The sequence below is a fragment of the Thalassophryne amazonica genome, chromosome 2, assembly GCF_902500255.1.
Source record: "Thalassophryne amazonica chromosome 2, fThaAma1.1, whole genome shotgun sequence".
Classification (NCBI taxonomy): domain Eukaryota; kingdom Metazoa; phylum Chordata; class Actinopteri; order Batrachoidiformes; family Batrachoididae; genus Thalassophryne; species Thalassophryne amazonica.
Genome location: NC_047104.1, coordinates 109,509,945 through 109,536,686, shown reverse-complemented (window position 1 = coordinate 109,536,686; position 26,742 = coordinate 109,509,945). Strand labels below are relative to the sequence as shown.

At 43.8% G+C, this 26,742-nt stretch overlaps 1 protein-coding gene across 2 annotated transcripts in view; it reads right to left on the bottom strand.

Moving 5' to 3' along the window:
- Positions 1-26,742, bottom strand: part of fam189a1 (family with sequence similarity 189 member A1) — a 347,606-nt gene that overhangs the window by 26,559 nt on the left and 294,305 nt on the right. Inside the window, exon 5 of one of the 2 annotated variants that reach the window (XM_034191627.1) lies at positions 4,964-5,071. The exons of the other annotated variant lie outside the window; for it this stretch is intronic. Within the exon in view, the coding sequence (XP_034047518.1) occupies positions 4,964-5,071 (108 nt within the window). The remainder of the gene's footprint in view (positions 1-4,963; positions 5,072-26,742) is intronic. 2 annotated transcript variants of the gene reach the window in all.

Below are 26,742 nucleotides of genomic sequence, written 5' to 3'. Positions count from 1 at the left end.
AGTTTTGTGGATGGAAATTTACAGGGTGATTCCATAATTTATTCCTCAGAATTGAGTGAGTCCATATATTTTCCCTCTGCTTGGTCTAAAAAAGTAACCGTTACTGACTGCCACAATCTTTTTTTCTTGATTTCTTATAGTGTTTCTTAAAGCCAGAAAGTTGCCATTTGAAATGACTTTAGTTTTGTGTCATGTCTGTGATCTGCTTTTTTCCTACAAAATTAAACAACAGAATGAACATCCTCCGAGGCCGGTGATTCCATAATTTTTGCCAGGGGTTGTAGTGCAGTTTGTTCTGAATCTGTCTGCTGTAACACATTCAGATTTAAGAGGGCGACACATTGACGTGCACTCACATCGATGCAGACTAACCCAAAATCGGCCAGTGTTTGTTCCTCCAGATGGTACAGTGTGCTGCTTGTGAATAACAACCCACCAACAAAACGAGTGTACCACCTTTACCTTACACATTGGACACCAATTCATGCAGCTTCATTTTTTGTGATTCAGTGACACCATAATACAATATGTGCATGCGTGTGCACATCTGTAGATACACTCAACAAAAATATAAATGCAACACTTTTGGTTTTGCTCCCATTTTGTATGAGATGAACTTAAAGATCTAAAACTTTTTCCACATACACAGTATCACCATTTCCCTCAAATATTGTTCACAAACCAGTCTAAATCTGTGATAGTGAGCACTTCTCCTTTGCTGAGATAATCCATCCCACCTCACAGGTGGGCCATATCAAGATGCTGATTAGACACCATGATTAGTGCACAGGTGTGCCTTAGACTGCCCACAATAAAAGGCCACTCTGAAAGGTGCAGTTTTGTTTTATTGGGGGGGATACCAGTCAGTATCTGGTGTGACCACCATTTGCCTCATGCAGTGCAACACATCTCCTTCGCATAGAGTTGATCAGGTTGTCAATTGTGGCCTGTGGAATGTTGGTCCACTCCTCTTCAATGGCTGTGTGAAGTTGCTGGATATTGGCAGGAACTGGTACACGCTGTCGTATACGCCGGTCCAGAGCATCCCAAACATGCTCAATGGGTGACATGTCCGGTGAGTATGCCAGCCATGCAAGAACTGGGACATTTTCAGCTTCCAAGAATTGTGTACAGATCCTTGCAACATGGGGCCGTGCATTATCCTGCTGCAACATGAGGTGATGTTCTTGGATGTACGGCACAACAATGGGCCTCAGGATCTCGTCACGGTATCTCTGTGCATTCAAAATGCCATCAATAAAATGCACCTGTGTTCTTCGTCCATAACAGACGCCTGCCCATACCATAACCCCACCGCCACCATGGGCCACTCGATCCACAACACTGACATCAGAAAACCGCTCACCCACACGACGCCACACACGCTGTCTGCCATCTGCCCTGAACAGTGTGAACCGGGATTCATCCGTGAAGAGAACACCTCTCCAATGTGCCAAATGCCAGCGAATGTGAGCATTTGCCCACTCAAGTCGGTTACGACGACAAACTGGAGTCAGGTCGAGACCCCGATGAGGATGACGAGCATGCAGATGAGCGTCCCTGAGACGGTTTCTGACAGTTTGTGCAGAAATTCTTTGGTTATGCAAACCGATTGTTTCAGCAGCTGTCCGAGTGGCTGGTCTCAGACGATCTTGGAGGTGAACATGCTGGATGTGGAGGTCCTGGGCTGGTGTGGTTACACGTGGTCTGCGGTTGTGAGGCTGGTTGGATGTACTGCCAAATTCTCTGAAACGCCTTTGGAGACGGCTTATGGTAGAGAAATGAACATTCAATACACGAGCAACAGCTCTGGTTGACATTCCCGCTGTCAGCATGCCAACTGCACGCTCCCTCAAATCTTGCGACATCTGTGGCATTGTGCTGTGTGATAAAACTGCACCTTTCAGAGTGGCCTTTTATTGTGGACAGTCTAAGGCACACCTGTGCACTAATCATGGTGTCTAATCAGCATCTTGATATGGCACACCTGTGAGGTGGGATGGATTATCTCAGCAAGGAGAAGTGCTCACTATCACAGATTTAGTCTGGTTTGTGAACAATATTTGAGGGAAATGGTGATATTGTGTATGTGGAAAAAGTTTTAGATCTTTGAGTTCATCTCATACAAAATGGGAGCAAAACCAAAAGTGTTGCATTTATATTTTTGTTGAGTGTATTTTAATATTTGACCTTGATCTGTAGCCTTGACATTTAATCGATGATTTGAACCACTTCATTTTTGAGAAACAACCATTTCATCATATGTAATACATATTTGTTGAAGACTGTATGAGGTGAAGAGCTATGACCTTTGTTTGACCTTTTTAGGCCACACAGTGACATGTGACCAGTGGAAGGATCATATATGACTTCCTATTTGTGTGCAATAATAACCATAATTGTATCTTTAACTACTTCCAAAAATTTATTTTCTATCCCCGCTTACTCCAGTCAAGGGCCACGGGGCAGCTGGAGCCAATCCCAGCAGTCATAGGGTGTAAGGGAGGGAACACCCTGGACAGGACGCCAGGCTACCGCAGGGCCACATACTAGAGATGGACAAACACATTCTCACACACACACCAACAGTCAAATTGGAGTCATCAATTTGGAGGTGGGAGGAAGCTGGGACGCCAAGATGGTATCCACGCGAACATGGGGAGAACATGCAAATGTAGGGGCTGTACTCTCTATTCTGCTCCTGTGTTATGTTGTTGTGATGACTCCTCCCACTCGCCCCCCTGAGACACAAACTCACGATCTCCGGCATGGGAGGCAGGTGCTCTAACCACAAGGCCAAAACCTGGGCTCTGGTCTTGTGGCCAGACAGTCCTTTTAACTGTTGGGAAGTGAGGTTTTACTGCTATTGCACAGCAACTCCTGCTGGCCTCCACCACACAAACTCCACACAGAAAAGACCAGGCAGGAAGCGATCCCAACTTCCTCAGGATTTTCTTTAACCAAAACATTAAATCTAGGTTTGCATCTCAAATGTACCTTCTGGCAAAATGTAGCTGAATTTTCAGGTATTCTTTTTAAGAAAATCATTCTCTATACCACTTCATCATGAAGCTGTATAGCTGGGGATACAAAATGCAAAACATGCACTTTGCACAATTTCTCTAATCACAGCCAGAGAAGCCCATAACTTCTTCTGGGTGACTTGGTGGCTTTCCTCACTCTTCTTCTTGCACAATCACTCTGTTTTTGAGAACTGTCTACTCCACACAGATTCACCATAGAGTGCCATACTGTCTGTATTTCTTAATAACTGAAGTAAACAAATTCCAAGACAAATTCAGCGACTTGAAAATGTACATGTATCCATCCCCTGACTTATAGTGCAGCAGCTAAGAAAATATTTAGGGCAAAATCATGCAAATGGTGATACAAGCACCAAAGTTGGCACAAATACTCCTTAGACATTACTCTTTTGAAAAAAACTGACTGGCCACTTGAATTTTCAATAGGCGGCCAGGTAGGGGTCAATTGAAGAATTACACAGGGGTCAAAATTAAAAATGATCAAATCATTTTGAAAACTACGCCACATTATTTGTCTGATCGTAAAGATTCCAAAAAGGCATAGTTTGGACTATCTATGACTGAATGATCAGGAGTTATGGGGTAAAAACAGCAAAAAAGGTGACAAAGGTCAGTGTCAGTTTGTACAGGGGTCAAATGTTAAAGTTGCTCCAGTTATGGTAAAAAAATGATGCAAATTACTAGTTGAGTTAACAGGGTTTTAAAAAGGAATAGTTTGGACCATGTATCATGTTTATTTATCATGTTACAGGGTAACATATGTCATATGTCATAGAATCCAATGGATGTTGACCTTGTTTGACCTTTACTTTGGAGACCAAACATTCAACACAATCAAAACTATTCCATTTATTAATCCTATTAGCTCAACCAATAATTTGCATCACTTTTTACCAAAATTGAAGGAACTTTTGACCCCTGTACAAACTGAAACGGACCTTTGTCACCATTTTTGCTGTTTTTACCCCATAACTACTGATCATTCAGTCATAGATAGTCCAAACTATACCTTTTTGGAATCCTTACGATCAGACAAATAATGTGGTGTACTTTTCAATGTGATTGGAGCATTTTTAATTTTGACCCCTGTGTAATTTTTCAATTGTCCCCTACCTCACCGCCTATTGAAAATTCAAGTGGCCAGTCGGTTTTTCAAAAGAGTAATGTCTAAGGAGTATTTGTGCCAACTTTGGTCCTTGTATTACCATTTGCATGATTGTTTAAGTTATCTGCTGCACTATTATCTGTACTAAACTGGCAATAAAGCTGATTATTTACAGGTATTATACCAAATGGGCCCATTACTTATGCAACCCATTATCTTGGCTTTTATATTTTTAATTAATTTATATCAAATTGTAGAGATTTGCTTTAGGGGAGGTGATGGTCTAGTAGTTAAGCATTGGGCTTCAGACCAGAGGTCCTTAATCCCCTAGTTGCTCCTGGTGTGTAGTGGGCGCCTTGCATGGCAGCAGTCTGACATCGGAGTGAATGTGAGGCATTTGATGTGTAAAGCGCTTTGATCGTTTGATGCAGATGAAAAGCACTATATAAATGCAGTCCATTTACCATTTGCTTTGAGTTTCAGTTTAAGGAAGATCATTTTAGATTTTTTTTTTATATTAAGAAGCCTGATTTACTTTTTGTGTTTGAAATGGCATTAACAAATTAAAATGTGTGAAATACCAAAGGGCCAAATACTCTTGCAAGGCACTGTAGCATTTAAATTAATCTTTAGAGTTCTTTTGTTTGAAACACACATGGGCAGACACACAGGACTGAAAACAATACCACTATATGTGCTACGTGGGATAAAAAACAAACAAACAAACAAAAAAACGCTTCTGTACCACCAGTGCGGTCACTGAAAGTAAGCCAATGCCAGTGCTCAGTGTCATCTGTGCTTCCATCAGACTCACCATCTGCAGCACATCGGTTGAGACCATCTGCATACAGCACATGGCAGTGGCCAGAGCGCACACAATGGTGGAGATGACGTTTAAGGCACAAACACTGAACAGCAACTCCTACAAGAGAAGTGGAAGAGGAGGAGACAAGAAACAGATGGTGGGAAGGCAGAGTGTATATGTGTGTGTGTGTGGGGGGGGGGATAATAATAAAGGAACAGGTGTCTAGGAAAGAAGAGAGGAGAGGGGTTAAGATGAACAAACGTGAGTGATATCAGAAATGACTAAAAAAGCCACAGAAAGCTCTCAAGGTGACACGAGCAGCAGTGACATCATCTGTAAGGTAAGTGAGCTTTGAAAAGCCCAGCAGGAAGGCGCTGCAGAGAGACACACAGCATGGATACAGCACGACAACTCTCATCTCGACAAATCAACTAGTGCTGGGGTGAAAAGATCAATTCGCTGATTTTAAGTCGATTCTCATTTTAATTCCCACAGATTGATTCATACATCCAAAGATTGATCATATATACGAGGTCTATTAGAAAAGTATCCGACCTTATTATTTTATTCAAAAACCATATGGATTTGAATCACGTGTGATTACATCAGACATGCTTGAACCCTCGTGGGCATGCGAGAGTTTTTTCACACCTGTCGGTTACGTCATTCGCCTGTGGGCAGTCTTTGAGTGAGGAGTCGTCCACCCGCTCGTCGATTTTTTTCATTGTTTAGGAATGGCTCAGAGACTGTTGCTTTGTTTGATAAAAAATTTTTCAAAACTGTAAGGCACAACTGAGTGGACACCATTCAATAAATTCAGCTGGTTTTCGGTAAAAATTTTAACGGCTGATGAGAGATTTTGGTCTGGTAGTGTCGCTTTAAGGACGGTCCACGGCGCCTGGCGGCGATCTGCGCTTCGAGGCGGCAGCGTCTCGCCGTTTCAAGTTGAAAACTTCCACATTTCAGGCTCTGTTGACGCAGTAAGTCGTCAGAGAACAGAGAACTTTCAGAAGAAGTCGGCATGAGGAGTTTATTCGGACATTCCATTGTTAACGGTCATTTTGTAATGAAAGAACGTGCGGGCAGAGTCGCATGTCGGGCTGGACCCGACCGCGGGGGGTCGCGGCAGGAAAAAACACCTCCGTGTTGGAAATCTTAACGGGCAAGTTGGAACATGCCCAAGCTGTTAAACAATTTCTCAGTTACTCACTTGTTGAAAGCCATTAAAAGCCGCCTGAATTCTACAAATGGTTTTCAACACGGAGGTGTTTTTCCTGTCGCGGCGTGTACGTCTTTCATTAAAAAAATGTCCTTAAACAGTGGAATGTCCGCATAAATTCCTCATGCCGGCCTCTTCTGAATCTTCTCTGTTCTCTCACGATGTCCTGGGTGAATTAAGACTTAAATTAGGATGTTTTCAGCTCGAAACAGGCCGACGACAGCGCCTGGAAGCGCTGCAGGACGTCCCGCTCCGTGGGAAGTCCTTACACCGACAGAAACACCCCATAATCTCTCATCAGCCGTTAAACTTTTCACAGAAAACCAGCTTAATTTCTCGAATAGTGTCCACTCGGATATTCCTCACAGGTCCAGAAAAAATTTTGATAAAGCAACGCGCGCCGTCTCGAGCAGCGTGTGAAACAAAGGAATTCAGCCGAGAGGGCGGGACCACATCTCACTCAAGGCCTGCCCACTGGGAAATGACGTCACCGACACGCGTGAAAAAACTCACGCATGCGCACGAGGGTTCAAGCATGATTGGTGTAATCGCATGTCATTCAAATCCATATAGTTAAAAAAAAATAATAAAAGGGTCGGTTTATTATCTAAGAGACCTCGTATATATATATATATATATATATATATATATATATATACACTCAACAAAAATATAAACGCAACACTTTTGGTTTTGCTCCCATTTTGTATGAGATGAACTCAAAGATCTAAAACTTTTTTCACATACACAATATCACCATTTCCCTCAAATATTGTTCACAAACCAGACTAAATCTGTGATAGTGAGCACTTCTCCTTTGCTGAGATAATCCATCCCACCTCACAGGTGTGCCATATCAAGATGCTGATTAGACACCATGATTAGTGCACAGGTGTGCCTTAGACTGCCCACAATAAAAGGCCACTCTGAAAGGTGCAGTTTTATCACACAGCACAATGCCACAGATGTCACAAGATTTGAGGGAGCGTGCAATTGGCATGCTGACAGCAGGAATGTCAACCAGAGCTGTTGCTCGTGTATTGAATGTTCATTTCTCTACCATAAGCCGTCTCCAAAGGCGTTTCAGAGAATTGGCAGTACATCCAACCAGCCTCACAACCGCAGACCACATGTAACCACACCAGCCCAGGACCTCCACATCCAGCATGTTCACCTCCAAGATCGTCTGAGACCAGCCACTCGGACAGCTGCTGAAACAATCGGTTTGCATAACCAAAGAATTTCTGCACAAACTGTCAGAAACCGTCTCAGGGAAGCTCATCTGCATGCTCGTCGTCCTCATCGGGGTCTCGACCTGACTCCAGTTCGTCGTCGTAACCGACTTGAGTGGGCAAATGCTCACATTCGCTGGCGTTTGGCACGTTGGAGAGGTGTTCTCTTCACGGATGAATCCCGGTTCACACTGTCCAGGGCAGATGGCAGACAGCGTGTGTGGCGTCGTGTGGGTGAGCGGTTTTCTGTTGTCAATGTTGTGGATCGAGTGGCCCATGGTGGCGGTGGGGTTATGGTATGGGCAGGCGTCTGTTATGGACGAAGAACACAGGTGCATTTTATTGATGGCATTTTGAATGCACAGAGATACCGTGATGAGATCCTGAGGCCCATTGTTGTGCCATACATCCAAGAACATCACCTCATGTTGCAGCAGGATAATGCACGGCCCCATGTTGCAAGGATCTGTACACAATTCTTGGAAGCTGAAAATGTCCCAGTTCTTGCATGGCCGGCATACTCACATGTCACCCATTGAGCATGTTTGGGATGCTCTGGACCGGCGTATACGACAGCGTGTACCAGTTCCTGCCAATATCCAGCAACTTCGCACAGCCATTGAAGAGGAGTGGACCAACATTCCACAGGCCACAATTGACAACCTGATCAACTCTATGCGAAGGAGATGTGTTGCACTGCATGAGGCAAATGGTGGTCACACCAGATACTGACTGGTATCCCCCCCCCAGTAAAACAAAACTGCACCTTTCAGAGTGGCCTTTTATTGTGGACAGTCTAAGGCACACCTGTGCACTAATCATGGTGTCTAATCAGCATCTTGATATGGCACACCTGTGAGGTGGGATGGATTATCTCAGCAAAGGAGAAGTGCTCACTATCACAGATTTAGACTGGTTTGTGAACAATATTTGAGGGAAATGGTGATATTGTGTATGTGGAAAAAGTTTTAGATCTTTGAGTTCATCTCATACAAAATGGGAGCAAAACCAAAAGTGTTGCGTTTATATTTTTGTTGAGTGTATATATATATACACGAGGGCTGTCAATAAAGTATAGGTCCTTTTTATTTTTTTCAAAAACTATATGGATTTCATTCATATGTTTTTACGTCAGACATGCTTGAACCCTCGTGCGCATGCGTGAGTTTTTCCACGCCTGTCGGTGACGTCATTCGCCTGTGAGCACTCCTTGTGGGAGGAGTCGTCCAGCCCCTCGTCAGAATTCCTTTGTCTGAGAAGTTGCTGAGAGACTGGCGCTTTGATCAAAATTTTTTCTAAACCTGTGAGACACATCGAAGTGGACACGGTTCAAAAAATTAAGCTGGTTTTCGGTGAAAATTTTAACGGCTGATGAGAGATTTTGAGGTGATACTGTCGCTTTAAGGACTTCCCACAGAGCGAGACGTGGTGCAGCACTCCCAGGCGCCGTCATCAGCCTGTTTCAAGCTGAAAACCTCCACATTTCAGGCTCTATTGATCCAGGACCTCGTGAGAGAACAGAGAAGTTTCAGAAGAAGTCGGTTTCAGCATTTTATCCGGATATTCCACTGTTAAAGGAGATTTTTTTAATGAAAGACGTGCGGACGGGTCCGCGTGTCGGGACGCAGCCGGCGCGGTGTGGCGGCACAGGGAAAACACCTCCGTGTTGATAACCATTTGTAAAATCCAGGCGGCTTTTGATGGCTTTCAGTGGAGTGAGTATATGAGAAATTGTTTAACAGCTGGACATGTTCCAACTTGTCCTTAAGGCTTCCAACAGAGGTGTTTTTCCTGTGGCGGAGCGTCGCGGCAGCTGCGAGCAGACGCTGCAATATATTTTTGTTGAGTGTATATATATATATATATATATGTGCACTTCTCACCAGAGTTATAACAGCGTGCCTGAAAAAATTACACTGCAGTTGGGCCGCTGTTTCCGAGGGTGTGTAACGGAAAACTTAAACGATCATTTCTCTACATTGATTGTGGACGCGCTGGTCCTGGTTTAGAAGCAGTACCTCTAAAATTTATTCATCAATCTCTGTCAAAGCCATTTAAAGATGTCAGTCATGACTACTGGGACTGTTGTTGCAGGCAAGAAAAGAGAATCGTCTGCCATTTAATTCACATAGTAGTTTTTTTCCCCATTCCTCATAACGTGCCATTTCCGTGAGACAATGCATGAAGGTTCTCTAGTGTGGACTGTAGGAGAACTTTTCCCATAGCTGTGTTCTCCTGCTGCAGGAGAATTTAGGAGAACTTCCCCCCAGCCGCGTTCTCCTGCTGCACGGCACACTGCAGCAGGAGACCGGGTCCCTTATCCCATGGAAAATGTTTGAATTTATAACTCGCTGAAACACTATTGCCTGCATTTTCAGGGCCAAAATTTGTGAAGTTGTATGAATATGTTGCTTAACTAGACAATCAGGCAACAGCTCAAAAAATGGTTTTAATAACACTAACCCAAATCGATATTGGATCAAATCAAATTAAACTGGATCTAAATAATCAATTCTGAGTCTTAAGAATCGGAATCAAATCAATTTTTGAAATTTGAATCGAAACCCAGCCCTAAAATCACCTTTAAAAAGTAGGGGGTCAATTTCAAGACTGATTCGAAAAAAAAAAAAAAAAAAAACGCCAGAAAAGCAATGTATTTAGATTTTCTGGAATATGAGTCATGTTTTCATTTGCTTATTTAATTGGTTTGGCTGGTCCGATGACTTACATTTCAAAGCAACTTGACAAAAAAAATTGCATTATCATTTACAACCACACGATGTCACCATCTACACATGTGACAATTGATTTAAATGAGGAGGAGGGGCTGGGTCTTAAAGAAGGGGCCCCTACTCAGCACACAACTAGTTTGCTGCCCCTAGTGGAGGAGGATGGCTCTGGCTAAGCTAAGGCTAACTGTATAATTGACCATTTTAAAAATTATATTTACATTTGGTGAGGAAATGTGCATACACTGAACTGTGGCCACTTTGAGTGATTGTTTTCATCTGTTCAGTGGTAACAAAAAAGGAGTTTGCTCTGCCTCGTACAATAACATTAATTAGCCCATTAGATTGTATTTGCTAATGTGATGTTTGAGTTATAAATACGAGGGCTGTCCGTAAAGTATAGGTCCTTTTTATTTTTTTCAAAAACTATATGGATTTCATTCATATGTTTTTACGTCAGACATGCTTGAACCCTCGTGCGCATGCGTGAGTTTTTCCATGCCTGTCGGTGACGTCATTCGCCTGTGAGCACTCCTTGTGGGAGGAGTCGTCCACCGCCTCGTCGGAATTCCTTTGTCTGAGACGTTGCTGAGAGACTGGCGCTTTGTTTGATCAAAATTTTTTCTAAACCTGTGAGACACATCGAAGTGGACATGGTTCGAAAAATTAAGCTGGTTTTCAGTGAAAATTTTAACAGCTGATGAGAGATTTTGAGCCAGCCAAGAGACGTAGTCCCTCCAGCGTGTGCTGGGTCTTCCCCGGGGCCTCCTCCCGATGCGACATGCCTGAACACCTCTCCAGCGAGGCGTCCAGGGGGCATCCGGAAAAGATGCTCGAGCCACCTCAGCTGGCTCCTTTCGATGTGGAGGAGCAGCGGCTCGACTCCGAGCTAATCCTGAGTGACCAAGCTCCTCACCCTACATATCTCTCAGGGAGTGCCCAGCCACCCTGCAGAGGAAACTCATCTCGGCTGCTTGTACTCGCGATCTCGTTCTTTCTGTCATGAGCAAAATCTCATGACCGTAGGTGAAGGTCGGAACGTACATCGATCGGTAAATTGAGAGCTTTGCCCCCCTATTCAGCTTTCTCTTCACGGTCCGATACAGCGATCGCATCACTGCAGATGCTGTACCGATCTGTCTGTCGATCTCACGCTCCATCCGTCCCTCACTCGTGAACAAACCCCGAGATACTTAAACTCCTCCACTTGAGGCAAGCACACTCCACCGACCTGAAGAGGGCAAAGCACCTTTTTCCGGTCGAGAACCGTGGCCTCGGATTTGGAGGTGCTGATTTTCATCCTGGATGCTTCACACTCGGCTGCAAATCGCCCCAGTGCACGCTGAAGGTCCTGATTTGACGAAGCCAACAGAACCACATCATCCGCAAACAGCAGAGATGAGATTCTGTGGTTCAGAATCTCATCTTATCTATCTATCTATATACGAGGTCTGTCCATACAGTAACGGTCCTTTTTATTTTTTCAAAAACTATATGGATTTCATTCATATGTTTTTACGTCAGACATGCTTGAACCCTCGTGCGCATGCGTGAGTTTTTCCACGCCTGTCGGTGACGTCATTCACCTGTGAGCACGCCTTGGGAAGGAGTGGTCCCGCCCCCTCATCGGATTTTCATTGTCTGAAAATAGCGGAATGAAAAGGACTTTTTTTCCAAAAGGACTTTTTTTTTGGAACTAAACACTAATAAAGATAGATTGATCATATTTAAGATCGAAGATTGATCATATTTAAGATCGAAGCATTAATTAATGGTAGGGCTTCCTTGAGCAGCCTGCTAGGAATGGGGTCTAATAGACATGTTGATGGTTTGGAGGAAGTAACTAATGAAAATAACTCAGAACAATCAGAGAGAAAGAGTCTAACCAAATACCAGCATTACTGAAAGCAGCCAAAGATAACGATATGTCTTTGGGATGGTTATGAGTAATTTTTTCTCTAATAGTTAAAATTTTATTAGCAAAGAAAGTCATGAAGTCATTACTAGTTAAAGGAATACTCAGCTCAATACAGCTCTGACTCTTTGTCAGCCTGGCTACAGTGCTGAAAAGAAACCTGGGGTTGTTCTTATTTTCTTCAATTAGTGATGAGTAGTAAGATGTCCTAGCTTTACGGAGGGCTTTTTTATAGAGCAACAGACTCTTTTTCCAGGCTAAGTGAAGATCTTTTAAATTAGAGAGACGCCATTTCCTCTCCAACTTACGGGTTATCTGCTTTAAGCTGCGAGTTTGTGAGTTATACCACGGAGTCAGGCACTTCTGATTTAAGGCTCTCTTTTTCAGAGGAGCTATAGCATCCAAAGTTGTGCTCAATGAGGATGTAAAACTATTGACAAGATAATCTATCTCACTCACAGAGTTTAGGTAGCTACTCTGCACTGTGTTGGTATATGGCATTGGAGAACATAACAAAGAAGGAATCATATCCTTAAACCTAGTTACAGCGCTTTCCGAAAGACTTCTACTATAATGAAACCTATTCCCCACTGCTGGGTAGTCCATTAAAGTAAATGTAAATGTTATTAAGAAATGATCAGACAGAAGGGGGTTTTCAGGGAATACTGTTAAGTCTTCAATTTCCATACCATAAGTCAGAACAAGATCTAAAGTATGGTTAAAGTGGTGGGTGGACTCATTTACATTTTGAGCGAAGCCAGTTGAGTCTAATAATAGAGTAAATGCAGTGTTGAGTCATTCTCAGCATCTATGTGGATGTTAAAATTGCCCACTATAATTATCTTATCTGAGCTAAGCACTAAGTCAGACAAAAGGTCTGAAAATTCACAGAGTAACTCACAGTAACGAAAAGGTGGACGATAGATAACAACAAATAAAACTGGTTTTTGGGACTTCCAATTTGGATGGACAAGACTAAGAGTCAAGCTTTCAAATGAATTAAAGCTCTGTCTGGGTTTTTGATTAATTAATAAGCTGGAGTGGAAGATTGCTGCTAATCCTCCCCCTCGGCCCGTGCTACGAGCATTCTGACAGTTAGTGTGACTCGGGGGTGTTGACTCTTTTAAACTAACATATTCATCCTGCTGTAACCAGGTTTCTGTAAGGCAGAATAAATCAATATGTTGATTAATTATTATATCATTTACTAACAGGGACTTAGAAGAGAGACCTAATGTTTAATAAACCACATTTAACTGTTTTAGTCTGTGGTGCAGTTGAAGGTGCTATATTATTTTTTTCTTTTTGAATTTTTATGCTTAAATAGATTTTTACTGGTTGTTGGTGGTCTGGGAGCAGGCACCGTCTCTACGAGGATGGGGTATTGGGGGGATGGCAGGGGGAGAGAAGCTGCAGAGAGGTGTGTAAGACTACAACTCTGCTTCCTGGTCCCAACCCTGGATAGTCAAGGTTTGGAGGGTTTAATAAAATTGGCCAGATTTCTAGAAATGAGAGCTGCTCCATCCAAAGTGGGATGGATGCCGTCTCTCCTAACAAGACCAGGTTTTCCCCATAAGCTTTGCCAATTATCTATGAAGCCCACCTTATTTTTTGGATACCACAGCAATTCAAGGAGAACATGCGGCTAAACATGTCACTCTGGTCCGATTGGGGAGTGGCCCAGAGAAAACTACAGAGTCTGACATTGTTTTTTCAAAGTTACACACCGATTCAATGTTAATTTTAGTGACCTCCAAGTGACCCTACGGGTCATAGGAGTAAGTGGATTTTGGAACTGGACCCATTTGACTAGGTCCTGATTCACAAGGCTGGGGCCTGGCACAATAACGCAGATACACTGTCGCGCCTACAGGCTTCTCTGGCTTCTCCCCCCCGAAGGGACTCAGACAGGTCACCTACGTTGGGGAGCCGGGCTGCTCTTCACCTCCCGGGGTCCGGAGGCTGTCTGCTCCCTTTCGAGGAGTGACTCTGAGCTTTGAGCCTGAGCTCTGACTCTGAGCCCGGCAACAGGATGACCCAGATATTATCATAATGGTGGCGTTGTTGGAATGGAATGCCGCGAGACTGCCTCAAAGGCTGCCCAGGGGGTCCTCTGCCAAACTGAGGAAACTCAAGGCAGAGTTCAGCCGCCTATCGATGGTATGTGGACTGTTGTGTCGGACTGTGTGGTTGACAGCATCTGGGCAGGATCAAATTCAGGTGGTGGTCCCCTCGTCCATGGTGCCTGATCTCCTGCGGCAGTTACACGGGGAGCTTATTGCGGCGCACTTCTCTGCAGAGCGAGTGTGGGAGATGGCCAGATGGTCTTACTATTGGCCCTTCATGTTGAGAGACATTAAAAGTTGGTGCGCGCAGTGTGAGGCCTGCCAGACCCGCCAGTGCCCTGTTCCAGACCGAGAGCACCTATGGGGGGTCTCACCCATTACAGAGGGTGGCGGCGGATGTTTTGGAGTTGCCTTTGACCTCCAGGGGAAACGGATACGTTCTAGTGGTGGAGGATTACTTCTCTAAATTTGTTCATCTGTACGCCCCGCCAAATAAGACAGCACAGAGAGTGGCTCACTGCCTGTTTGAGGATTATGTGTTGGTGCATGGGGTCCCTGAAGTTTTTCACAGTCATCAGGGCTGCCAGTTTGAGGCAGAGGTGATTCAGAGCCTGTGTCAGCGAGTGGGCATGAAGAAAACAAACATCACTGCATATAACCCCAGGTCTGATGGCATGGTAGAACGTCATAAACGGACCCTGATTGATCAGCTGGCTAAAATGTTGCTGTCGCACAGGGGTGAAATGGACTCGTATGTGAAGCAAGTTGCTTTTGCCTACAACACCTCTAAGCATTCCAGTACCCAGTTCACCCCCTACTTCCTCATGCATGGGCATGAAGTGTGGGTTCCAGCTGACGAGCATGTGCCAGTGGGTATTGGAGACCACTGGGGCGAGGGGACGCAGGCGGAGTATGTGTCGTCTATGGCAGAGTGGTTGAAATCCGCATTCAGCATGTCTTGGCTCAATTTGGCGGAATCTCATGATCGACAGAAACTGTACTACAACGACAGTTGCTGTTACCACGCCTATGGTGTGGCTGCACTGGTGTGGCTGAATAATCCCACTGGAAACCGCACCAAATTGGCACCACACTGGAAAGGCCCCTATCAGATTGCTCAGGTGTTGTCTTCAGGTGGGGAAACTGCCCTGACTACCGCATTGTTTACTCTTCTGGACTCTATGGAATGCATCCCAGGTTGTTCTCACTGACAGGACTCATTACTCTGTGAGACTCCGCAGGGTTAATTTTGGCACTGTTGTGTTGCTATAGACAGGAGGTGAGGAGCGACAGGCTCCCACTTGTGTGTGTGTGTGTGCGTGTGTACAGGAACGCGCAATATAGGAGCCACGCTGTTGCTGCACTCAAACGGTCAACACTCATCCTGTCTCTTTTCTCATATTCCACGCCTGCCAAGAACCCTCAGTGAGACGGCTACATTATTTTATTTATGTTTTCATTATTCCATGTGCAGCTGGAGGATTGCTACACACAGACGTTGGGTGGCTCAGCAGAGGTAAATTTCTGGAACGTTTTAATGAATTGTTGCCCAAAATTTTAAAAATTCTGAAACGTTCAAACCATGCTGAATATGCACAGTTTTTGGATTTAGCCTTTCTTATTTCTTGCCTCCTCTCAGTGCCAGAAACCCCACTAAGGTAGGGAACAACTTTTCCAACTTTAATTAGGCATTGTGTAATTTGAGTTATTCGTTGTTGTGTTGTTAGGCCAGTCCTACTTGTGCTTATTCTTTGCACATTTATTTCAATAATGCATTATTATTGTTAAAATTTTATCTATGTACCAGGAAATTGTGTTATTATATTGCTGCACAATAAATTGTGGCTAAGCTATGGTGTTCGATATGGCTTGGTAGATCTCGATACACGGTCAAGTTTAAAAGTAGATCTCGGTTCAAAAAAGGTTGGGCACCCTTGCCCCAGAGCAAGCACACAGGCGACAGTGGTAAGGAAAAACTCCCTCTGAGGAAGAAACCTCAAGCAGACGAGACTCAAAGGGGTGACCCTCTGCTTGGGCCATGCTACTACCTGTTATGGATAAGACGCGGATTGAGGAGCGGTCCAGTATCTGACTGAACCCAGCATGAAATAATCAGAAGCAGTTCCAAAAAGAAAACACATTTATTTTTCTCCCTTTGTGCTATACATGAAATACTAAATAATTAGAGTTCTGGTGAGGTGAAAAGGCGGCGCGCTCTCTCAGCATCTCAACGGTCGGAGTCCGAACGTTCAGGACTCAGGAGTTCCACCAACACCCCCCCAGGTGACTTTCCCAGACTGTACTCTGCGAAGGAGGAACAGAGATGAGATTATTCAACACTTATTACTACGAAATATTGTTTAGAGGCAAACGTATCAGCTACACGTTTAGGTCTGGTTTCAAGACTTAGTTCAAAGAGGCTGCTGCTCACAGCTAGTGGAGGACCATTAATCCGCACGCCACTGCCGTGAGGAGCACGCCAAACAATTTCCACCAATAATTACTTATAGCTGCGTATAAACGCCAATTTACATTCACGGATAAACTTTTCAGAATATTCACCTCTGTCGTGTGCTGACAACGTTTGCCTCTCACCCTCGTCCTCCTTCACAGGGGCGATGTCAGACTCTGAAACGGCCCTCAGCGTCCCCACACGGTCGTCACAAGGTCGTATTCTCCGGCAATCTTATCCAACTCACTGCTGGTTTAAATGTAGTTCTTCATCACTACATTGGTACCAGCTGGAAGTCCTCAGATCTGCACGTGAACATCACAGGTGTCGTGGATTGTCCTGATAGAGAGCCGCACGAGAATGCAACAGGTGCAGCCAATCATCGTAACAGAGGAGAGAGAGACTCTTCTGCAGCACATTTTCCTCAGAGAACAGCCCCAAATCACCTGGGAAGGAAAATAAACACAAAACAACCCAACCTTGTCCAGCCAAACCCCCCCCCCCCAACATACAACACTACCGACACAAATTACAAAACAATTCACAAAACAAATATATAGGAAATGTTGCCAGTGCACTGGACAGGAGGGTTTCAGGAACAGATACCACACCCATTTCTGAATGGAGCCAGACCTTAAACAGAGATAGAGAGAAAAAAACAGAATCAGGCATCAGAAAGACAACAAATACAGTATAATTTGTCAGCCTTAAGCAACAACAACAACAACAAAAAAAACAAAACAAAAGAAATACTAAGGTGTTTGCCAGCCACTAGCCCTAGGCTTCACTAAAAGACCCAGAATTTAGATAAGGTTGAAGCCGCGGCCTGCTCCGTTTCCTAATAAAATTAATTAAAAGAGGAAAAAGCATAGTGACATACTATGCCAGTATGCTAGCCATACGAAAGGGAAAATAAGTGCGTCTTAGGTCTGGACTTGAAAGTCTCTACAGAATCTGACTTTTATTGATGCAGGGAGATCATTCCACAGAACATGGGCATGGTAAGAGAAAGCTCTGTAACCTGCAGACTTTTTATTCACCCTAAGGACACAAAGTAGTCCTGCACCATGAGAACGCAAAGCCCAGGCCGGTACGTAGGGTTTAATTAGGTCAGCTAGGTAGGGAAGTGCCAGTCCGTGAACAATTTTACAGGCTAGCTGTGAGGACTTCCACCTCACAGTCCGTCCGGGCCCTTCAGTTCGGATCCATTTGTTGTTCGTACCTCAGACAGAGAGAAAAAGAGCAGTAGCAGTCGGCAGGAAAAAAAACACACCTAAGGTATAATTCATCAGCACTAAATCAACAGGAAAACAGAGAAATGACAAAGGTGATCGCCGGCTGCTAGCCCTAAGCTTCACTCACAGACCCAAAATTTAGATAACGTTGACACCTGTTCTGTTGCTAATAAAATCACTTTAAAAAGATAGGAAGCATCGTACCATACTATGCCAGTATGCTAGCCATACAAGAGGGAAAATAAGAGCGTCTTAAGTCTGGACTTGAAAGTCTCAACAAAATCTGACTGTTTTATTGATGCAGGGAGATCATTCCACAAAACAGGTGCTCGATAAGAGAAAGCTCTGTGATTTGCAGACTGCAAGGCAATCTTCGAAGGATTTTATGTGGATGAGATTACCAGCAGTTACTGGCATGTATAACTGAGTATCATCAGCATAGCAATGAAAGGTAATCCCAAAAATGCAACAATATGTGGCCAAGGGGTGCTATATAAAGGGAGAAAAGCAGGGGGCCTAAGACGGACCCCTGTGGAACTCCAAATTTCATGTCACTAAGGTTAGAAGTTTTGTTGTACAGAACACAGTGAGAACGACTGTCAGTATGATGTCAACCATGCAAAGGCATTCCCAGCAATCCCAAAATGATTCTCCAGCCTATCGAGTAGAATATGATGATCCACGATATCAAACGTAGCACTAAGATATAACAGCACCAGAACCGTAGTGGTGTCTGAATCCATTGCAAGCAGAAGATCATTCACCACTTTAGTGAGAGCCGTCTCTGTGGAATATTTTCTAAAAGCAGACTGCAGTGGTTAAAAAAGATTATTCTCAGTAAGGTGGTCCACGGGCTGCTGTGAAACCACCCGTTCCAGAATTTTAGAGAAAAATGATAGATTTGATATTGGCCGATAGTTTTTCAATACACTAGGGTCAAGATTAGATTTCTTAAGTAATGGTTTAATTACTGCAGATTTGAAACATTTAGGAACATATCCAGAAGTTAAAGAAAGATGAATAATTTCCAGCACAGTCGGCCCAAGAGTGGGCCACAGGTCCTTCAACAGGTTTGTTGACACAGGATCAAATAAGCAGGTTTCATCAGCACGCCTAGTGAGATACTATCAAATTCTGTAAATCCAGGTAGTACCTCAGTAATGGAACCCACCTCAATACTGTACTATGGTGTAGTGGCTGGGTTAAGGCATGCTGGGATATGTTTATCCTAATGTCTTCTATTTTCTTCTTGAAGTAATCCAAGAAATCTTGTGCTGTAAAAGGAGGGTGACTCATGGGTGATTGTCCATGTTTAAGTGTTGCCACCGTGTCAGACAAGAACTTTGAGTTATGCTTGTTTTTGTTGATCAAATCAGAGTAATAGGTCCGCTTTGTAGCCAGTAGTGCATGCTTATTAAGACAGCGTCATGCCACGTGAGGTGGCATACTTCTAATTTTGAACTACGCCATTTCCGTTCTAGACCTCTAGCCTTATGCTTAGGTCACGCAAGTAATCACTGAACCAAGGTGACTGTGTTTTGTGGGGATGTGGTTTTAATACAGGTGGCGCAATCATGCCGAGTGTAATTTTGAGTGCTGAGTTTATACTGTCCACAAGACTGTCTACTGATTGGGCATTTTCCAAATGTGAAGCTAAGATGTCAGGCAGTCTAGCTTCGAGTTCAGTCGTAGTTGACGAGTTGATGCGTTGCTGCTGGCAGTGATAAGGTTGTTCTACCAACACGGCAGTGAAACTTTAAACCTAATAAGTGAGTAATCAGGGACCACCGATTGCAAGAGGCATGATGTCAATATTTGAAAGCAATACCACGTGTGAGAACCAAATACAGGGTATTTCCACTAATGTGCGTTTCAGTCCTGAATGCATTGCTGAAATCCTAATGCATCCACAATTTCCATAAATGATTTGCAGAGGGGATCAGAAGGCTTATTTATATGAATGTTGAAGTCACCAATAATCAGAATGTTATCTGCACTCGTTGACAAGTTAGAAGAGATAAACTCACCAAATGCATCTAATGCACTATATGTACTATATATGTATGTACATATAGATATGCATATGTATATGTGTATGTCTATAGGTATGTGTGTGCATGTGTGTATGCGTATGTGTGTGTGTGTATATATATATATATATTTATACACGAGGTCTACTAGAAAAGAAACCGACCTTTTTATTTTTTCAAAAACTATATGGATTTGAATCACGTGTGATTGCATCAGACAAGCTTGAACCCTCGTGCACATGCGGAGTTTTTTCACGCCTGTCCGGTTGTGTCATTTTGCTGTGGGCAGGCTTTGAGTGAGCACTGGTCCACCCCCTCGTCGGAATTCCTTTGACTTCTTCTGAGAGATTGGCGCTTTGCTTGATCAAAATTTTTTCTGAAAACTGTAAGGCACATCCAAGTGGACACCATTCGAGAAATTCAGACGGTTTTCGGTGAAAAATTTAACAGTTGATGACAGATTATGGAGTGTTACTGTCGCTTTAAGGACTGCCCACGGAGCCGGACGGCGCACCGCGCCCCGAGCCGCCATCGTCAGCCTGTTTCGAGCTGAAAACTTACAAATTTAAGCCTCTGTTGACCCAGGACGTCGTGAGAGAACAGAGAAGTTTCAGAAAAGGTCGGGATCAGCAGTTTATCTGGACATTCCACTGTTAAAGGAGATTTTGTAATGAAAGACCATGCGGACGGATTCACGCATCGGCACCCAGCTGCTCATGGCGCGGCGCCACAGCAAAACACCTCCGTTGGAAGCATTACAGGACAAGTTTGAACATGCCCAGCTGTTAAACAATTTCTCGGATACTCACTCGACTGAAAGTCATCGAAAACCACCTGAATCTTACGAATGGTTATCAACAACAACAAAAAAAGTTTGATCAAGCAAAGCGCCAGTCTCTCAGGAAGAAGTCAGACAAAGGAATTCCGACGAGGGGGGGGTGGACCAGTCGCTCACTCAAAGCCCTGCCCACAGGTGAATGACGCAACCGACAGGCGTGAAAAAACTCACGCATGCGCACGAGGGTTCAAGCTTGTCTGACGTAATCGCACGTGATTCAAATCCATATAGTTTAAAAAAAAAATAAAAAGGTCGGTTCTTTTCTAATAGACCTCGTATATTCTATTTCTACCTCATTTTCGTATGTCTTGTACTGTTACAAGTATTATTATTATTGCTTATCCTTGCACACGCTGTTTGATGAACATTTTCCTCTACTTCCACCCATCTTGTGTGTTTTTTTAAGAGCTGATGTAACATGTGAATTTCTCCTCTGTGAGATCAATAAAGTTTATTTGATCTTATCTTAATAATTCAGAGTATGGGCCAGGGGGCCCACGTAGAGTGACAAAGTAATACAGTTGAAACAGGGTGCTCTGCATCAGGCCAGGGCCGCGTAACCAGTGTCGTAGGAACAAATACATGTCGTAACACATGTAGTAAAATATTTGCTTATTGTATTGGCCATCTTCTGTTTTATCACGTTGTCTCTGCAGAATAAACCGGGTCAACCAGAGAGACCCATCAGTGGCAGAGTGACAGTCAGCCACACATAGGTCATCAGTGACTGACATCAGACTGACAAGGTCAAAGCAGAGATGTCAAATATCAACTCTGGACTGCATACATTGTATTCCCACTGTAACGTGCATGTAGCCACAGAAGTCACAGAGCTCCAATCTGACCTTTTAGAATAATTTGCATGACTGCACCATATACATGAGAAAGTGTGTCCAAACCATTAACTGGTACTGTATATATTTTTGTTTTAGTTGTGTATTTGTTGTAGTTGTGAGTATTGGTGCTTTATTGTGGAAAATGATGAACTTTCCCTAAAATTGTCATTGGCAGACAACAAACATTTTGCAGGTGTTGTTTTCACGGATGGCTACGCCTCCTTTTGCCTTGTAGATGTGAGAAGGTGCATTTCTCTGATTTCCCCAGTGACTATGGCACATATATAGCGACATAATAAATCCTGCCCGGCTGGTAATAACACCTCTGTACAAATTGTTTCACATGCTTGCTCACCATATATTTAACCTCTAAGATTCCTTGCCCCAAGCCAGCCAGTGAGTTACACAGACACGGTTACATGTCTGCCCTCTTACAGGAAATCACAAATGATCTCAGTGCGCCTTCCAAACCGATGAGAGTAGAAGAAAAAAATGATTCACGCAAATTAAATGTGCCTGCAAAGGTGAATGGCACACACAGTGGATTGTAATGATATTTTTTGGAAAAAAAGAAAGCATTAAATGAAATTTGAAGCTCTATTAATTAATGATACCATGCTCAGTTTGTTTTTCGATAGCTGAAACTGTATCATCAGGATCCAGCAGGAGTCAAACAGCCATCTGAAACATCTCTGGATTGTGGGCGCTGAAATAAAACAGGCTGTTCTCTGAAATAACTCATATCTGACTACTTTGACACTTAATAAAGGCTAATTGCACCAATTCCCATCTGTCTTTAATGAGCGATGATTGCAGTGACAAATGCTGTGTGATCTTTCCTCTTGTCAGAAGCATGCTTCATCCTAAGACCTCTTTTATTTGGTTAGCAATGTTTTATAATCAAGGGACATAAAATAAATGGATATGATTGTCGTTATCCAATAAAGACACAGTAGCCCATACTGTATATCATACTGCCAGACACTATGAGTTAAGATCATCTACACAGATCATGTACTTGTACACCAGAGCCAATCCAGGCTACATACATATTGCATACTAAAAGCTTCTGCATCTTTGGGAAAAGACACGTTGTTGCCATTCTACTCTGAACTCGTACAATGTTTTGCATTTTCTGACTGCTATCAAAGGGGTTATATATCACAACAAAGATTCCAACATCAGCCTGATGTCAGGATGATGTTGGAATCAGATCTAGTGTCCGAGCCAGTGCCACCCACTTGCCTCCATCAAAATGGTTGCATTGGATGTATTCCAAATAAGTCAGCAAAATGAACACATATCCCACGCATAAGAAAGTTTTGCCTATATACTACACAAATGCTTGCGGGTAGTAACATGACAGACACCAGCAGGAAACCGAGGATTTTGCGTGTTAATGTCTGTAAATGCAAAATGAAATTAAAACCAGTTGCAGCCATGCACGTGTTATGTGCTATGTGCATGAACTTTCACACATAGTTGAATGTGTTCACGCACTGGTAATTAAAAAAGACAGCAAAATAATCTCCTATTTCTTTTTTTTTGCCAGCTTGCACTCGGCCGAGACGGATGCACTTTTCTCTTCTCCCTCCCTCCTTATCTTTCCTGCTTCTGTGGCATGTTGTCTGTGAGGCTGCAGCTTTGCTCTTCTGGAAAACGACAAAAATGGATCTGTTAAAGTGGTCTCTGAACGCAACTGACACTATTTTTTCTACAAGACATTAGGGGGCGGAGGACCCGACCTGTCCTGCCGGGACGCATGTGATGGGTTACGTGATGGACTCATGGAGGAGATGGCAGGTCATGTGCCTTTACATGCTTTCTGTGGAGGACGTCGAAGATGTGTATATATTCAGCTTGGTGGTGACCGGCTTTCTGCTGTGTGGAGCGTGCATGGCGCTGGTTTACCGGAAAATCAAGAAAGTGGAAGCAGCTTTGACTGGGCCTTCCAGGCTGCCCTACATGATTGATTCGATTGGGAAGGCAGTGGCTGCGCAGTCGGCGGGTGTTAACTGCACGCTGGAAAACATTTCGGGTAGGATTGCAGCTCTGGAAACCCGCTTTGACCGTCTGTGAAGACCACATTCTACATTCAGATGCATTGAGAGCCACTCTGTTCTCAAAACTGTGGAATCTTTCAGGCGTCTGCTAATCTGGTTATTCATTTGGCCTCCCCAACACAGCTGCACTTCAAGGTCGCTGTGATAAAAACCTCCTCAGAAGATCAAACACTTAAGCCTCGCTCCCTGGTCATCCCCCCTCCCCTCAGCTTCTCCAGCTCTGATATTGACTGTGGACAGTGGACTGCTCAGGGCTGAGCCCCTCCCCCTCCAGGATTGTCGGAAAAGGCCTTTGACGGCACCAAATAGGCTGCCTTCGGAGTGTTCTGATAAACTGGACCTTCAAATCTCAGTTGTCGTCCTGTGTCCTTGTTTTGTCTGTGTGATTATTGTTTTTCTGTGCTGATGGGGATTTTTTTCCTCATTGCTGCTGTGTAACGCAGCGGCTATGAGGGGTTTTTTTTTTCTCCTTTTCCCTCATGTTTTACTTTTCAATATATGTTTATGTACCGGGCCGGCCTATGTGTGTTGTGTGTCATGTGTGTGTCGTTTGTTATGGGTCGGTCTTGGTTTGCTCAGCCCTGCTGTTGACCAAGGCAGGGATGTACATCTGGAGCTGGTCCCCAGGCGCCTAATGGCGAATTCTGCTCCTACTGGCAATTAGGATGGGTTAAATGCAGTAGACACATTTCATTGTGCAGGGAACATGTTCTTCTGTGCATATGACAATAAAATTCTTTTGAATCCTTTGAATCCTATTTCGGACATTTAATCCCTGTTCTGTCAAAGGCATTCTACCAAACTGGTGAATAATTACAGTGTGTTCTGCCAGAGGAACGTACAGTTCTTTGAGCGTTCCACTGATAGAATGCACCATAGTTATTCAACAGTTTGCTGAAATCCCATGGATCGAGCAAGAATTAAATGTTTAAAATAGAGTTGTGGTTATAAGTTCACAAATACTCATCATAGGCATGAAAGCCATGATAACATTTGTCCATCTGTGTATATATATATATATATATATATATACACACACACACACACCTTTCTGTGTGGAGTTGGCATGTTCTCCCCGTGTTTGTGTGGGTTCAAAGACATGCACGTTAGATGAATTGTAAACTTTAAATTGTCCTTAGGTATGCATGCGGGTGTCAATGTGTTTGTTTGTCTATATGTGGCCCTGTGACAGACTGGTGTTCTGTCCAGGATGTATCCCGCCTCACGTCCTATGACTGCTGGGATAGGCTACACCCCCCCACCCCCCGTGACCCTTAACTGGAGTACAGTCAGCATGTATAGAAAATGGATGGATGGATAAATTTCATATTTTCATTATGACAAAGGCAAGAACATATCAGTCAATGAGAATCATTTGTATTCTCAAATATGTGTATATTTGTGTCAATACACAGACAACACAATGCATTTTGGATTGGGTCTCAGTCTTGTATTTTTTTGTTGTATCATATTATTTGCCAGTAGGGGTCTCTAGCGTGCATTCAAAGCCTCGAGAAATGAACGGTTTGTCAACACAACTTGCAGAGAGGCTTCAAGAAGCATCATCTCTTCATCACCATTATTAACTTATCAGTCGGGCTTTCTTGAAATAGCTGAGCTGAAAGATAAAGAAGTGTGAAAAACAGATGCAGACCTGCTTTCCTGATGCTAGGGGAAGCTTTGGAGCCGAGTTCACCGTCAAAGCATGACGTTATATTTGCTCATTGATCGTTAACATCCTGACAGAGAGAGTGAAACAGAGAAATAAGTAGAGACAGAGTTCACGCATGTGGAGAGATGGGGGGGGCAGAGCAAGGGAGACAGAGAGAGAGAGTGATCATGGATGCAAGACAGGTGGAGAGATAGAGAGTGAGAAACAGAGAGAAAGAGAGAGCCACCTGAGCTAAACACTGTGTATTTCTGTATTGTTGCTTTCTTGACATGGTTCCATGGATTTTGTAAAAACAAATGCACACGGAGAGTGGAGGAGGGATGTTATTGGAACTACATGTGCCTAATGGTTGGTTTCACATTAGCCAATTGACTTCAACCTAATAACAACCATATTCTGACAAAGGATCATGGCTGGCGATATCACACAATGTTCCATGCTTGTTGGGATGTTACCAAGATGAGACAGAAAAGATAAAGATCAGTTTCAACATTAATGGCTGAAAGGAAATGTCAGGAGGACTAAAGACTGTGAAACCACAATGCTAAAATAGTCAATTAAACAGATTATATGAGCAAACGCGCTCATGGTACACTGAGTCCCAAACAGGAAGTGCCAAATTTTGAGTCCACAGTGAAGCAGGAAACGTCAAATGTTGAACACTTCCTGGTTGGACAGACAAGATCTTGTTAAATCTCATGGGAATTTGGTGGCAATTTCCCTGGTTGCAGATGTTTTTCTTATGGCACATGAAGGGGGATTCAAATGGCACTTGTGAAAAATCAGAGCTGCACTTGAACACCTTGTACAGCAGTCGCCACATCCATTTGGGCACAGTACATGCACTCTACATTCATGTGTCACTCATGCTGGAAACCCATTCGAATGGTGGGCAAGATGAGGTTGCACTACCATCTGCTCGTGCTCGCAAGTTGGACATATTGTGCTGCGGCCAAGGAGCTGCACGAAATCATCGGCCACGTTGAACCCTGGCCAAATGGCGCAATTGAAACAGCCTTCACACCAGCGGCCGAATGACAGTGAATGGCAGGCGAATGCCCATTCAACCAACTCTCGGAAGGATTTAGCAGCCAGCATGAAAGGAGAGCGCAGACGACCACTTTCGAGCTGCCTGTGCGAATGGCCCTGCAATTTGTAAGTGACATTTTCACACCCACTACAGTAATGAGCTTGTCAGGGGACCGCGGTTAGCATGTAATCACGTAATGGGTTGGATGTCATTCAAAATCAAGCAAGGAGAAAGCTGACCATGGCCTTGGGCTCTCTCGACATGGTAAAAAATAAAAACACACATCACCTTTGGAATACATTCAGCTGCGCCTCCGTGCGCACTACAGACACCATCAGCCAGGCTGCCCCATGTGAAAATATCCGTCTGATCATGTGAAGGGTCAGCTGGTAAGCCAAATGTCACGTCCACCACGTGAGTTATAGTCCACGATGTAGTGTCCTTTGGCTTGCTGGATGCACAGAGCTGGCT